At 38.2% G+C, this 15,898-nt stretch overlaps 1 protein-coding gene across 4 annotated transcripts in view; it reads left to right on the top strand.

Moving 5' to 3' along the window:
• Window positions 1–13,821, top strand: part of TAFA1 (TAFA chemokine like family member 1) — a 532,785-nt gene extending 518,964 nt beyond the window's left edge. For 2 of the 4 annotated variants that reach the window (XM_037743560.1, XM_017542765.2), the window contains exons 4-5: window positions 5,502–5,626; window positions 12,686–13,821. In XM_037743560.1, coding sequence (XP_037599488.1) covers window positions 5,502–5,626; window positions 12,686–12,703 — 143 coding nt within the window. In that variant the 3' untranslated portion in view covers window positions 12,704–13,821. The remainder of the gene's footprint in view (window positions 1–5,501; window positions 5,627–12,685) is intronic. The other 2 variants (XM_037743558.1, XM_037743559.1) reach the window with 1 other exon arrangement.
• Window positions 13,822–15,898: the final 2,077 nt, after the last annotated feature.

The raw sequence follows: 15,898 nt of genomic DNA on the forward strand, positions 1-15,898 counted from the left end.
GTTTAATGGACTCACAATTCCGTGTGGCTAGAGAGGCCACATGGCCGAGGGTGAGAAGCATATCTTATATGGTGCTAGATAAGAGAGAAAGAATCAAGTGAAAGGGGAACCCCTAAAAGAATGAGATTTTATTAGACTTAGTCACTTCCATGAGAACAGTATGGGGGAAACTGCCTCAATGATTCGATTATCTCCCACTGGGTCCCTCCCATAACACATGGAAATTATGGGAGCTGCAATTCATGATCAGATTTGAGTGGGGACACAGCCAAACCATATCAGAGGCGTTGATGACTGCTCACTAAATCTTCATGTTGCATGTGAAAGGAGCAGAAAGAGGCACAGTCAACTATGGGTTTGTCTTGTGCCTTAAGTAAATCTGCATTTTACATGAGATAAAGTAAACATAGAGTAGAGGAAGAAGCCTAATATGCATTTGTCTTGGGGTGGGCAGAGGGACGATTTCTACTCTTGTCTTTGTCCCTGAAGATAAGCTGTTAACTTACATTGTCAGAGTGAGAGAGACCACACAGAGAGACGTGTGGCCTTCTATCTTGCAGCTGTTTAAAAACAAAAGGAAGGATTGTGTGTGTGACTCAGTTTGCAAGCTTAACGCTGTCCCCTGGTATAGGGAGTTTGTGGTCCTGAGATTTTTATTTTCCTTTCACAGCTTGGCCTGTAATATAAAAGGGTGTGTATGAAGATGGCCATGTAATGCATCAATCAGAAACAAAATTGGTCTAATAATATCTTAAGAAAGGCAATGTCGTGAAGAAAACTAAAATATTTTACCCCCATATATATGTCTTTGACATATTTTGGCTGTTCAGAGGGCTTATCGACAGAAGTATCCCTGCAAAGCTGTCTCCAGTGGAAAGGAATTGCATCTGTAGAGGAAAAAAAAAAGTGAAGTAGATAACAGATGCAACAGCTTTTCTCTGAAGCCCCACCTTGTCAGTATTTAGAAAAGATTGACTGAGAATCTGACACCCTGCTGTTCTCTCTGACGGCTGCTACCTGAGAAGTTTCATCTGCATAACAGGACCACCTTTGCTAGCCGGATTTCTCTTCGCCTTTTTCCATAACCTGTTCCAGGTCCCTTTTCTTTCTGTAAACTCAAGATGGCATAAAAACATCAATCATCTTGCCTTTCTTTAAATTTTTATATTTTGAATGACTCCTTTGCACACGTGTGCACATAATTTGTATGTCTTTTTTTCCCTCTTAATCTGTTTAGTGTTTATAGACTCAAATTAGCAAATCTGCAGATTTAAACTTCTCTACAACTGGAAGAATGAATTGGATTCTAGTAAGCCAAAAGGTAGAGCCAAATCATCAAACTCTATTTTGAAGAGGCAACTCTCATGTGAATTTTTAGATATTATAACAGGTCTGAGGACATTTTTTTTCTTAGAAAGACTTTTCTTTTTCCCCTGTGAGCCAGTGGATTTTTACAACCTTGAATTAAGCGTGATGCATGGGTTTGGAGATGTATTGTTTCCCCTAATGCCTACATTTTCATTTAGGAGACATTAATGCTTAAAACAAAAGGAAACTGCTTTGTTAGCTTACAACAAAGTAGGTCAGCTCCAAGAAGGCAGAGAGCAGCCTGAAGGAGGAGGAGGAACAGGGCTTAGAAGGAGGCAAAAAAGCTGACCCCACTGGCAGATGTGCAGTATTTGCATGCCTCTTTAAAAAAAAGAATGACAAAATGCTAAGCTGAAGGACTGCCGGGAAAGGTGGGTCTCCCGTCATGCTAAGATTAAATGTTTTCCATTCTTGATGGTTTAGATTCAGGGCAACAATATTGAAATATTAGGTGGGCTTTAATTGAATAAGCATCAGAAATGGTAGTAAATGTGACTGGACTGTTTCTGATTTAAGTGCTTGCCCAAAGGGAACTTCAGATTATAGGTTTTCAATAAAGACTGGCAAACCTTGATTTCTATCTTATGTAACTTGAAGTTTTACAATTTATTTTTGTTCCCTTTCAACAGTGTATGTTTTTCTTCCTACTGTAACATGTGCTTCTCTTATTTAATTTTGTCATCTATTCATTCACATAAATAAGTACTTTTACCCATGACAAGAATCTTCCTTTACTTCATGCCCAGATACAGAGCACCGCTATCAAAAAGAAAACTTTAAACTCCAATCATTCTATACCCTGTGAAGGATTTGTGTCTTCTGTTATACCTTTATGTTTTCCCATAACATTACGTTGTCTTATATGTGAATAGAGCTATTTACAAGATTTCACCTCCTATGCCTGCTGGCCATAGCCAATGGAATTCCATTGGACGTGCTTTGGTGTGGTCCACATATAAAGCAAGAATAAAATATGGCAAAATTACCCTTGAGAAGTTTCTTAAATTGACAGTATAATAGAGTAGACATGACTTTGCATATAGAAGCCTACTGTCGACCTAAAGGAAAGATCCTGAAGCACAAAATGTAATTTGAAGAGTTTACTTGAGCCAAAATTAGGACAGCTCCCTGGGAGACTCAGACCCAAGTAACCCTGGATATGAGCTCCACTGGCCAGCCATTGTTACAAGCAGGTTTTTAAAGAGGAAAAAATGGGGATGGGGACAAAGTTTTATTAGGAATTCTCATTAGTTTAAAAAAATAACATTAATTAGTGATTGGCTATACATTGTTAAGCTATAGGGTGTGGGATATGGTGTCCACTGAGGCATTAGGTAAATGCACAGCTATTTGCTGCAACCACAAGCCATCTCCTTAGATGAATGTGTGTCTCAAAAGAGGGGAAGTGGAGTGTGATTGCTATCGCATTTTAATACCTCTCTGGGCCTAATGATTTGAAAAGGCTCACATTCCTCGCATAAAAGTTCTTTTCTTTCCTCACTACATAATAATTTTATTCAAAGTAAAGATTGAGGAACACCGAATACAAAGGAAGGAAAGGCTGAAGTAAGAAAAGCATAGAAGGAAAGCCTAAGGGCAGAGAGATGTCTGGATATTTAAACCATTCTGCTTTTAAGTCAGCAATCTCATCCCTCTAGTGAATACTGGATAGAGAGAGAATTTTAATGTGCTCCTGCTTCACTGAAGGGTTTACTCCATCCCATTTTAATGTTAATCCTCTGTGACATTATCATATGTCATTTGGCTTCTTTGTTGTGAGACTTACACATGATGGTGGAGACTCATCTTTGGAACGTGGGGGATGGAAGGGAGTGAGTATCTAAAGAACAAGGGTCCTGATTCAGAGTAAAAACAGCCAACCGAAAAGCATCGTGAAACACGCACCTGGCTGACATTTTGAGGATTCTGAATGGGAAAAGCCCAGGTGGATTTGGGAAGAGCTAACACAGGAAGGAGCTACAGAAATAACTGATGTTTGCGCAAAAATCATTTTTCAATCAAGGCGTTAAGGAAAATGTAGAGTTTCTTGATTTGCATTGAGCAAATCTAGTCACTGGTTTTATAAAATTTTATCAGGACATGTGTGCTGTAAATATTTAATACATACACTAAATTCATTGCCAACTTCCTATTGTGGTCATTCTTGATATCCCCCTGAAAATTAGGGCTGTTTTATCAGAGGCTCAAGCTGTGATAGTTCCGCCCACGCCAAATACACTAAAAAGTAACCACAACCCATATCAACTATACTCTCAATGGGAAGGAAATATTTTCAGCTCATGTTACTCTTGACTTTTATTTTTGCAACTTTTCTTTTGTACTTTCACTCAATTCACTTTTTCTTTTGCCAGGCCTTTGAAATTCTTCAAGGCCCTAGGCTAGGCGATAAACCCTAATGCTGGGTGAATAAATTGGCCTTTCTGGGAAGAATGCCTCAGTCATTCTGAAGAACATTAAGGCATTTTGTCCCCTTCACTGAATAGAAATAGTTCAAGGTCTATGCTCTGCAAAAACTAATAGCATGAAAGTTCCTCAAGACCCAAAAATTAAGTGTAGGGGGCAACGAAATACTTCTCCTTCGTCCTCTGAAATTTTGATGAAAAATCAGTTGTCAAAAAGCAGATTAATAAAAGACATACAAACTTATTCATGTGTACATGAGAGACAATCACAGTGATTACACCAACCCCCTAATGCGGTATAAAAGCTTATATACCATCTTGAAGTTACATAAAAAGTGGGGACTCAGTGCATGGTCCAAAACAGGTTATGATGGTAAATCAGGTTATATGGCAAGGCAGGTTAGGGGAGGGATAGAAGAGGAGGCCTGGATAGCAAAGTTGGCCTCGCAGGTGGCAGCCCTCAGAGAAACAAAAGGTGGTAAATATTTCTTTTAGGCCTTTAAAAGTATCAGATTCTCAGTTATTCTTTCCTAGACCGGACAACGGGGGCTTCAGAGAAACTTGGTTGTATCAGTGCAGATTTTCTCTATAGATGCAAATCCCCACCATGAAAGAAAAGTTTTCTGGGCTACTGCTGTTTGCTGGCTCTCTGAACAGCCATCTCATACAATGTCAAAGAAGTGTATTTTGAGGTAAAATATTTTTATTTCCTTCATAAGTCTTCCTCTTCCATATGCTGTCATCATAAAAAAAAATTTTTATTTTAATTGCCTGTGGGATCTTCCTGTCCACTGCACAGACAAATGCTAATTCACTGAGACCGTAATATGGCAGTAAAGAAGGAGTTTAATTAGCACAAGGCTGGTCACATGGGAAACCTGGAGTTATCACTCAAATCAGTCTCCCTGACCTCTTGGAGGTTAGGATTTTTCAAGGGTAGTTTGGCCAGCAGGGGGCTAGGGAAAGGGGAATGTTGATTGTTCAGGGATGAAATCATAGAGGCGTGGCAAACGGACCTCATATGCTAAGTCAGCCTCCAGGTAGGGACCACAGGACTGGATGTGTCATGAGTGCGTGGGTCTGAATGGAGTCGGTTGCTAGAATGGGGAAGTCTGTAAAACATCTCAAACAGTCAATTTTAGGTTCTACAGTAGGGATGTTAGCTACAGGAATAACTGGAAAAGTTACAAATCTTATAGCCTCCGGAACAATAGCTGATTATCATTTAACTACTTCCGCATTTTAACAGAATTCAGCCCCCCTCATAGCCCTAACTGTTGCCTTTCTTTAGTTTTACAAATGTAGTTTACCTGTGAGAAGTGTTATTGTTATCCTTGCCTTAAGTTTAAACTAAATTCCTCCAAAAATTAGCTTGGCCTATGTCCAAGAATGACCAAAGATAGCTTGGATGTTAGAAGCAAGATGGAGTCAGCTATGTTAGGTTTCTCTTACTGTCATAATTTTGAAAAGGCAGTCTCAATCTCCAACAAGATGCTGCTTGATAAAACCAGATAACATAATTATTTTTGCATTATAAGACATGTAAATTAGAATCTTATTTTTCTTAATAGAGTTTTCTTAGCTAGTCATGGAAGATTGAAGAGGACTTAGCGTGCTTCCGAGAACATGAAAATCTGCAGAGGGACATAACGTCAGTGTTCAGTTTGTTTGGATGAATTGCAAACACAGTTGTTTCCTGTTTTTGCACAGCCTCCATAGTGATTGGGAAATGGTGGTGTGAGATGGAGCCTTGCCTAGAAGGAGAAGAATGTAAGACACTCCCTGACAATTCTGGATGGATGTGCGCAACAGGCAACAAAATTAAGACCACGAGAGTAAGTGCACTTATTTCAAATGTATTTTTGCATGTTACAAACTGTGTTATTCGAGTTTGTGCTGTGCAAGCAGCATCCACAGAAGCTTTGCACAGGAGAGAAGAAAGATTCTCCTGTGACAGGAGGCATTCTTAACTATGCAGATCAGTGTCCATCCATGAATGAGATGTTAGAGATTGGACTTAACTGTTCCACACTGAGCAGTTTAGTGTTTCTGTCACAGACTCATAAATTAACCTGGGTTTCCATAGCCAGAGGGGAGAGGAATTGTGAGGTAATTATTCAGATAATTCATCAAATATCTATAGTGCTCAGAATGATAATCAAATAAAGGTCCTCCCTAATTCATCCAGATGGTTTGCTGAAAGGATCTGCATTTAAGTACACATACAAAAGCCATTTCTAATGGTTCTTTAGAAGAGTGTGATGATCTTCCAGAGAACTGAAAAGGGTTTTAGGGAGTGAAAACTCATTTTTGAATTTCTCTGGTTAAATCAGGAGTGATCTTCTAAATAAATAACAACCTTCAGGGTGGGGTAATCCCACCTATCAGAATTGGTGCCCTAGCTAGCCAGACTTTAACCCTACAGTTACTGGACAGCCTTAGAATCCTAAAGGGGCGTGGATAGGGGATGCTCACAACAGTAACTATGTACCACTAATAAAAACTTTGTCAATATTTTGACAACAAGTATGGTCATATATATGTATGCATATCAATTGAGTATCAGCCCTGTTCTTGCTCTCTTTCTGTCTTTGTCTCTCTCTCTCTCTCTCTCTCTCTCTCTTTCTCTGTGTATGTGTGTGCGTGCATGCATGTGTGTTTTTTAATTTACAGGAATATTTTTTTGAGAGACAAGGGTCTCACTATGTCACCCAGGCTGGAGTACAGTAGTGTGATTATAGCTCACTGCAGCCTCTAACTCCTGGCCTCAAGTGATCATCTTACTTCAGCCTCCCAAAGTGCTGGGATTACAGGCATGAGCCACCATACCCAGCCTATGGGGTATTTTTTAAAGCAAGCTCCATCAGTTACAATTCCTAGTATGCTGAACTTTTATTCTACCAAAAGGCTGACTTATTTGAAATGATGTCTCTATTTCTCACCTCTTAGTATTAATCTTGACTTACTCTTCTTTCTCAGCATAATCTTTTCAATAAATAAAATTAGTTCTTATGTCTTTGTGATGCAGAAAACAAAACCATGCTACATAATACTATATAAAACATATCTTTCACATATAAAATAAGTGAAGGCATTTTGTATATCAAATTTACCAGCCTGGCCGGGCACGGTGGCTCAAGCCTGTAATCCCAGCACTTCGGGAGGCCGAGGCGGGTGGATCACAAGGTCCAGGGTTCAAGACCAGACTGACCAACATGGTGAAACCCTGTCTCTACTAAAAAATACAAAAATTAGCTGGGCATGGTGGCTTGTGCCTGTAATCCCAGCTACTTGGGAGACGGAGGTAGAAGAATTGCTTGAACCAGGACTGGGAGGCAGAGGTTGCAGTAAGCCGAGATGGCGCCTCTGAACTCCAGCCTAGGCTATAGAGCGAGACTCCATCTCAAAAAAAAAAAAAAAAAAAAAAAATTTACCTGCCTATTTTGACCACATTGACCAGGAGGAAATGGCCATGCATTTCCAGCCTGTTACTAGGAAGGACCTCTGAACCACCCTCACTTGCTAACATGCATCTGTCTGTGCCTGAGTAGTTTAATGTGGATTATCCTGTTACATTGTAATGAAACACCTACAAAAGACATTATTCAGAAATGAGCCTGGTTCATGCGACTTACCTACAGAAACCATTTTAATTAGCTAGTGGAAGATGGATATTAGGTTTCCCTTTGGTTACCTTTTGCCTAAAAATGATTTTTCCAAATAATTTGAAGTTGCCCTCACTAATTAGTTTAAGCTATTCTGAATTATGGCTGGTATAACTGGAATCTAACCACCTTTGTTTTAAACACATTGTTGACATATGTCCTGCCAGATCTCTTTTCTCTAGTCTAAATAACTGATTGCTCTTTATTTTTTATAGATATATATTTTATTGCATTCTAGGTTCTGGGGTACATGTAAAGAACATGTAGGATTGTTGCATAGGTACATATGTGGCAATGTGGTTTGCTGCCTCCATCCCCATCACCTATATCTGGCATTTCTCCCCATGTTATCCCTCCCCAACTCCCTGCCCGGCACTCTCCCTCCCCTAGTCCCCACCAACAGAACACAGTGTGTGATGCTCCCCTCCTTGTGTCCATGTGTTCTCATTGTTCAACACCCACCTATGAGTGAGAACATATGGTGTTTGATTTTCTGCTCTTCTGTCAGTTTGCTGAGAATGATGGTTTCCAGGTTCATCCATGTCCCTACAAAGGACACGAACTCATCATTTTTTATGGCTGCATAGTATTCCATGGTGTATATGTGCCACATTTTCCCTGTCCAGTCTATCATTGATGGGCATTTGGGTTGGTTCCAGGTCTTTGCTATTGTAAACAGTGCCTCAATGAACATTCGTGTGCATGTGTCCTTATAATAGAATGATTTATAATCCTTTGGATATATACCCAGTAATGGGATTGCTGGGTCAAATGGAATTTCTGTTTCTAGATTCTTGAGGAATTGCCACACTGTCTTCCACAGTGGTTGAACTAATTTACATTCTCACCAATAGTGTAAAAGTGTTCCTATTTCTCCACATCTTCTCCAGCATCTGTTGTCTCCAGATTTTTTAATGATCGCCATTCTAACTGGCATGAGATGGTATCTCAATGTTGTTTCGATTTGCATTTCTCTAATGACCAGTGATGTGAGCATTTTTTCATATGTTTGTTGGCCTCATATATGTCTTCTTTTGAAAAGTGTTTGTTCATATCCTTTGCCTACTTTGAATGGATTTGTTTTCTTCTTGCAAATCTGTTTTAGTTCTTTGTAGAGTTTGGATATAAGTCCTTTGTCAGATGGGTAGATTGCAAAAATTTTTTCCCATCCTGTTGGTTGCCAGTTCACTCTAATGATTGTTTCCTTTGCTGTACAGAAGCTCTGGGGTTTAATTGGATCCCATTTGTCTATTTTGGCTTTTGTTGCCCATGTTTTTGGTGTTTTAGTCATGAAGTCCTTGCCTATGCCTAGGTTTTGCCTAGGTTTTCTTCTAAGGTTTTTATGGTGTTAGGTCTTATGTTTAAGTCTTTAATCCATCTGGAGTTAATTTTAGTGTCAGGTGTCAGGAAGGAGTCCAGTCTCTGCTTTCTGCACATGGCTAGCCAGTTTTCCCAACACCATTTATTGCTCTTTATTGAAGTCAAATGTTGCTTGCATGGTGTCTCCAGATCTGAAACACAGTAAAGAAAAGTAATTCAAGTCAGGATTTAAATATGTGAAATTCCAAGAGTACCAACTAGGAGACTCTTTGGAAGATAGAATATAAACTAAAAAAAAAGAGAGAGAGAGAGAGAGAAAAAAAAAAAAAAAAAACAGAACAAATTGTTAATGCTATTTTTTTGAGACCAGTATAACTTGCTTTTATTTGGCCTCTGTAGAGTACATTTTAAAACCATCAAGCAAGTTGCAGATGCACCCTAGACATTTTCTGACAACACAGAAGTATTGTGCAGAATCTGATCACAGTAACAGAGGCTGGAGCACACCATTTGCTACTGCCTTAGGTGGGCTGAATTCAAACCAAACAGTTGAATGGACAAGTTAAATAAATCGCCATTGCAATTGGTTTGAAAGCAGAGGATGTACCTGTTCTGACGTGTGCATCCATTTTAAGTAAGGCAATAGGAGGCTACTGTACAGTAATGTGAGCTGCACATCAGTCAGCTGAGAATTCTCAAGTCCTTAGAAAAGGAAAAAGAGGACGTTGGAAAAGCAGTACTTTTTAAACCTTCAGAGGACTCAAATGTTCCTACTGACATACGTCCTTCCTCATCCCTCCTTCTCAAGAAATTCACAATGAACTAAGCACTTTTAAACACAAAAGGTACTAATTAAGTCCAGATGATATATATGGGAGCCATCTATTCTGTGTAAATGATGTGTCAACACCAGTCCTTACATCATGTGCTCTGAAAATACACCTTATGTATTTTTCTCTATCAGAGCACAAATATGACAAATAGGCTTACTTCAAATATTGATTCTAACAATTTAACTTTAAAAATCGTTTAATTCACAGATGTACTTTAATTATTACAAGTCACATATTTTCATTGTTTTGCTGTTATCAATGAGGTGAAAAAAAGAAAACTACATCTTTTGTTCTTTTCTGTGTAAGATTATATCAAAGAGAGTTCACTCAGGAAAATAAAAAAGTTGGAGAAACACACTCAGATTGTTAATAGCAACTGAGATTTTCCTTCATAATATTATTTTAAAAGTAACTTCACTATAAAGATAATCATGAGAAAGCTTCCTGGGACTTCATTCTGTTTCTTATAAAAGATTGTTCCAAACTTTCGTCTTATTTAGGTTGCTTCCAAAATAATCATCCTGAAACAAAATTCTCTTCAAAATGTAGATAAATAATGTTTCAAAGTATGATCTAATTTAAAACTTTATGGTGTTCATTTTTTAAGGCAGGTGAAGAGTAGAAATGTGGTGGTTCATCTAAACCACCAGATACCCCAGAACATCTGGACTAGCTCAGGTAACGGACTGTTAGGCCACAGTCTAACAAAAAACCTCAGGAGCAATGGATCTGAGTAACATTATTACCGCAGAAGGCCACGCTATAGAAAGGAAGTATTCACCTTGAAAGATTTTTCAAGACCTAAGCTGGAGTAGAATAAATCTGACAACACACACACTCCAGGGAGAATCTAAGTATGTCTGGGTGAAGTTTCATGGTCAGTTTTTTCCCCAGTGTCTGCTTGATCGTTGCTTCAATTGTTTGAGTAAATCACTTTGTTGGTACTTACAAGCAAGACTAAGCACCCAAAATATTGACTGGAGATTTTGTTCTTGCAGTTTTAGATAACTATTTATTTATGTATTTTCTTTAAACTATATAAAATACATATGTTCGAAAGTTGAGGAGGCTCTATCTTATGTATTCAGGAACATACCTATACCTTGTATATTCACGAACAGTGGCTTAAATTAGAAAGATAGACTTTCCCTTAGAGATGTAAAAACAAAAAGTATCTGAGATTGGTCTTACTCAATTTAGAGAGTTTATTTTACCAAGGTTATGAATGCATGATCTAGAGGTAAGTCTGTGCCTTCCTCCGAAGATGATTTTGAGGGTTTCAATATTTAAAGGGAAAAAGGTGGATATTGGGGAAAGAAGAAAATTTTTAAAGGTGTGGGTAGATAAGAGACTAACGGTTGAATTCTTTTGAGTCTTTGGCCAGCCTTTTACCAAATACACAATTTACATGTGGGAAGAGGGTAGAGGAAAACTAATTTATGCCTTCATCTAGCTTAGTGAATCTGCATTTTTACATCAGAGGATGCAATCAGATATGCATTTGTCTCTGGTGAGCAGAGTGTTAACTTAGAGTTCTCTCCTTTGTACTGCATCTGAGAAAATAAGCTATCAATTTACACTGCCAGGTTAAAATTCAACAGAAAGGCTTTAGGGTAAAGATCTGGGGCTCACAAGGAATTTCCTTGTGGGAAAATTGTGAGGAAGGTATGTGGCTTTTAAAAATATATTTATAGCTAACTTATTTAGGAATAAAATGAGAGGTAGATTTGCCTGACATAATTCCCAGCTTGACTTTCCCTTTGGCTTAGTGATTGTGGAGTCCTTAAAGTTGCTTGTTTTTCAAAGAGAAAATAAGTTTTTGACAATGCTGTAAGAATTTCATCTAAAATCTCAATGTCAGTTATTTGGAGGCAGGAAGAGGAAGAGGATAAAATGAGAAGAAAACCAGTCACTGGAAAAGACAAGTTCACAGGTTAAAATGGCAGAACATAATCTGGTGTAATATCCTGGGAAGTAGCAAACCACTCTGGATTTGATTCCTTCTAATATGTGCATGTCTCTCAGACTAGTAAGAAAATCAAGTTAGTACACAATGTAAAGTCAAGTTTTATTCCCTAAAAGGAGGAGGTAGAAGACCTCCGATTGTACAACTAACCACTATAGCCATCTTGTCAAATTGGTGTTTTCTGTGACTGGCCCAACACAAATCCTCCTGCCTTACTCTAAAATCCTTAAATGGACCTCTACCCCAGCCTCAGAACACTCAACTTCTAAAACTACAAAGAAGTAAGAGATAATAAAGAAAAATGCCATATCTCCTAGAACTTTAGAGTAGAGGCTTCAACTCAGTTAGAATTGTTATTTATGCTTGAAATCAGTGGTTCTCTATACATGTGTCCTTTTGAATATTTGAGCTTTTAAGACCCTATTCAAGTGGATTAAAAGACATCTACAGCGACAGAAATGTAATCTTGATTGTCTTTGAACACTGCATCATTGAGTGCAACAGTTTGTCACCGTGCACAGGAACAGTTTCTCATCTGTGTATTCCTACACAGATGTGGTCTAACCTTGGCAATGACCTCACCTCACGCCAGCCCTCCACATCTTACAACAGGCCAACTTGACAAGACCATGGAATAACTCACTCAGTTCAAATTCTCATCAGATAGACACTGGACTGATTACATAATATGCAAGGCCAAGTACAAAATGAAAATGCAGGGCCCTTGTTTAAAAATTACTAATAATCTCAAGATGGCAACAGAAGAATATTAAACCAAGCATGAGACTCTTTCCAGGATACAGCCTTGTGCAGCTCCACAGGTCTCATGCCTAGGAAACCAGTCCTGGATAGGCATTGCTCCAAGAGTCTCACTCCTCCGTAGTGACAACATTAATTTATTGCACTGATAAAAGTATGGTGGCCTATCAATGTGATCTGATTACCATTTCAAAATGAATGCTCTAAACTTTAAGATTTTTGACTTCTGATCACCTGAAAAAAGCAACATCCTAAAGATTCAAGGTGTCCTCATTTTCTGCGTAATCACATTTCTTTGTGCCTTCCTTTTGCACTTTTCTCCCTGAAATGTCTGTCTTTCTTTGGTTTCAGATTCACCCAAGAACCTAACAGAGGAATTTATGGTAGTAAAGGAAAACCAACCCTGTGGAAAATACATTTTGAGAATCTCAAACATCTTACATATATACAAGCCAAATGGATTTCTTACTTGCACTTTGACTGGCTACCAGATAATCACAGGGTGTTTACTGTGTGTAAAGAAATATCCTACAATGAGAAGACACGGCATTTTGGCAACACCATGGAAAGTGGGCTTAAAAAACGGGTTTCTCAGTGAAATTTTTGGGGATCATGAAGAAAGATCAACTATCTTCTAATTTGAATCTATAGTTACTTTGTACCATTTGAAATATATGTATATATATATATATAATATTTTGAAATATTATCTATTCTCTTCAAGAAATGAACAGTACCACAGTTTGAGACGGCTGGTATACCCCTTTGAGTTTTGGATGTTTTGTCTGTTTTGCTTCGTTTTGTTAGTCATTTCTTTTTCTAACGGCAAGGAAGATATGTGCCCTTTTGAGAATTCAAGATGGCACTGACAAGGGAAGGCCAGCTACAGGTGGACTCCTGGAATTTGAGGCATCATAACGATACTGAATCAAGAACTTTCTTCTGCTTCTACCAGATGGTCCAAGGAAGCACGTCGTCCTGTTTTATTGCTTTCTGCCCTGTGCAATATTAGCATGCAAGCTTGGCTTACATAATCATACTTTATATTCAATTGATATATAATAACCGTTCTAACCTCTTCCAGGAAAGTATTTTTAGAACTACTAGCTTTTCCACATATAAGAAAATGAGGATTCTTAAGGGAGCCATTCCACCATGCTATTAAGACTCTGGCAGAGTTATGGGTAGGATATGGAACCCTACATGAATAAGTCCTGTAAATACAATGTCTTAAGGCTTTGTATAGCTGTCCTAGACTGCAGAAATGTCCTCTGATTAAATCCAAAGTCTAGCATCATTAACTACATAGTGCTGTAGCAACAAGTCTTATCATGGCATCTCTTTCTATGTTTGGTTTGCTTTTTCCAAGAGTATTCAGATCTCCTCTGGTGAGATAGGAAGGCTATGAAAGCAATTAGGTTTCAGAATGATCTATGTGACCAAATGTTGGACAGCCCTATTAAAGTGGTAAATAACTTCTTTCTAAACCTACTTGTCTTCTTTATTTGCCATTTTTTTTACTCAGTCAACCTTAACCAAATCCAGAGAATGCCCTGCTCAGAGACTCATAGTCAGCCAGAACTTATCCCATAATGTCTTTGTTTCCATTGTGGCTACTATTTCCAATGTTAATATTTTGAAAATTAGAAATCCATTATTATAACTGCAGTATTCTCAGTCAGCTAGCTGAAATGTCAGTTCCCATTACTGGGCTTTTGTAATGGTCACTGGAATAATAAATGTGGGGCTAACCCCACCAAAAAATGAATGACACTCTTCTCTTTTTGAGAGTTACTCAGCTAATACTTATAGGAAAGAAATATCTAAAGTTCTAGTTTTCCTTAGGATAGCATAATCATACTTTTAGTTCCAATCATCTTGTAAATGTATCACTTTTTCTGTAAAACATATTCTCTGTAATGAATATTGATACGGCCTGTTGAATATTGTTACAGTAGCACATTGGGTCCCACATAGTCTGGACTTGTTAATTTAAACCTCAGGTCAAATTCAGAGGCTCCCCCATCTCTATCAATATAGCTTGGGCCAGTCATGGTGGCTTATGCCTGTAATCCTAGCACTTTGGGAGGCCCAAGCAGGTAGATCACAAGGTCAGTAATTTGAGACCAGCCTGGCCAAGATGGTGAAACCCTGTCTCTACTAAAAATACAAAAATTAGTCAGGTGCAGTTGTGGGTGCCTGTAGTCCCCGCTACTCAGGAGGCTGAGGCAGGAGAATCACTTGAACCCAGGAGGTGAAGGTTGCAATGAGCCGAGATTATGCCATTGTACTCCAGCCTGGCCAACAGAGTGAGGCTCCATCTTAATATATATATATATATATATATCTCCTGAAGTCTGATTGAACATACAAACACTTTAACCAGATAAACTGATGCTGCATCTTGAAGGCCTATAAAAGCATTCAGAGACAGAAATAGAATCCTGAATGCAAAATCTAGGATTCTCAAACACTTTCACAAAATATTTGACAGAAGGTAGCACAAAATTCACACTAGCAAATCAGAATATTTTGAATTTATGTACCAGATTCAAAATGTGAAAAAAAAAAAAAACTTCTATAATCAAATATATTTGGGAAAGATTTTCAAACAAAATAGAGACATTACTGGGGGAATTTTCAGAGCCTTTAATAAACCAAAAAGCACTGTGTATCTTTAAGAAAGACTATAAGAGGGGAAGTCAAGTAAGAAGCCTCTAGCTGGTCACATGGCTAGTGGAGTGCACATACCCTGCATAATGGGAACTGTAAAAAAATTGCTTCTATGTGAGGATATAATCACTGCATTATCACATCTTCAGTTTTTCAAAAGCACCAGAAATCTAGATTTTACATAAAAATGTATATCATGCCTAAAGTGAGATGAACTAATTCGATTTTTTAAAAGCAGCCGGCATTACTATAGACCCAAATTGTCTGAACATGTGGACTTTACTGTAGGATTAGTGTTCCCTAGGATACTCTTTTAAAAGAATTGATCCTAAATGAAAATCCAATGGGAAGAAAGAAGGCTGTTCTCTTTTGTAAGGCCACACACATGCAGACACTTCTCATAACTCACAAAATGTGCTGGTCGCATTTTTTTCTTTTCTGTAACCAGAGCCTTTAAGTCAATGAAGGAGCTGGTCTAGAGGCCCACATCTGTTCATTCATTTCCCATCGGTCAATTCATGCAATAGTCTTTCTTGGAAAGACCTGGAGAAAAAAATCACAACAGAATCAGGAAACCATCCAATAAGACAGTGCAAATATTTGTAAATGTCGTCAAATTCAATTTGGATTTATCCAAGTCCCTTACACAAATGTGTGAACCATCAAATTGTGTTTAAATTTAACTTGCTTCAGTTTGGGGAATTCAGTAGCTACCATCTGCCTATTGAATCTGCACATTTATGGTGTAAAAACTTATATCACGTATTTCTGGTAATAAAGAGCTCAGTGTGGTATGACTAATGTTGATTTTGAGCTTGTGCATCCAGGACGATGAATAATGTTATAACATAATTAGAGTAAATGCAAAGAGTTTTATCAAGACTCCTCTTA

The sequence above is a fragment of the Cebus imitator genome, unplaced genomic scaffold (assembly GCF_001604975.1).
Source record: "Cebus imitator isolate Cc_AM_T3 unplaced genomic scaffold, Cebus_imitator-1.0 Scaffold147, whole genome shotgun sequence".
Classification (NCBI taxonomy): domain Eukaryota; kingdom Metazoa; phylum Chordata; class Mammalia; order Primates; family Cebidae; genus Cebus; species Cebus imitator.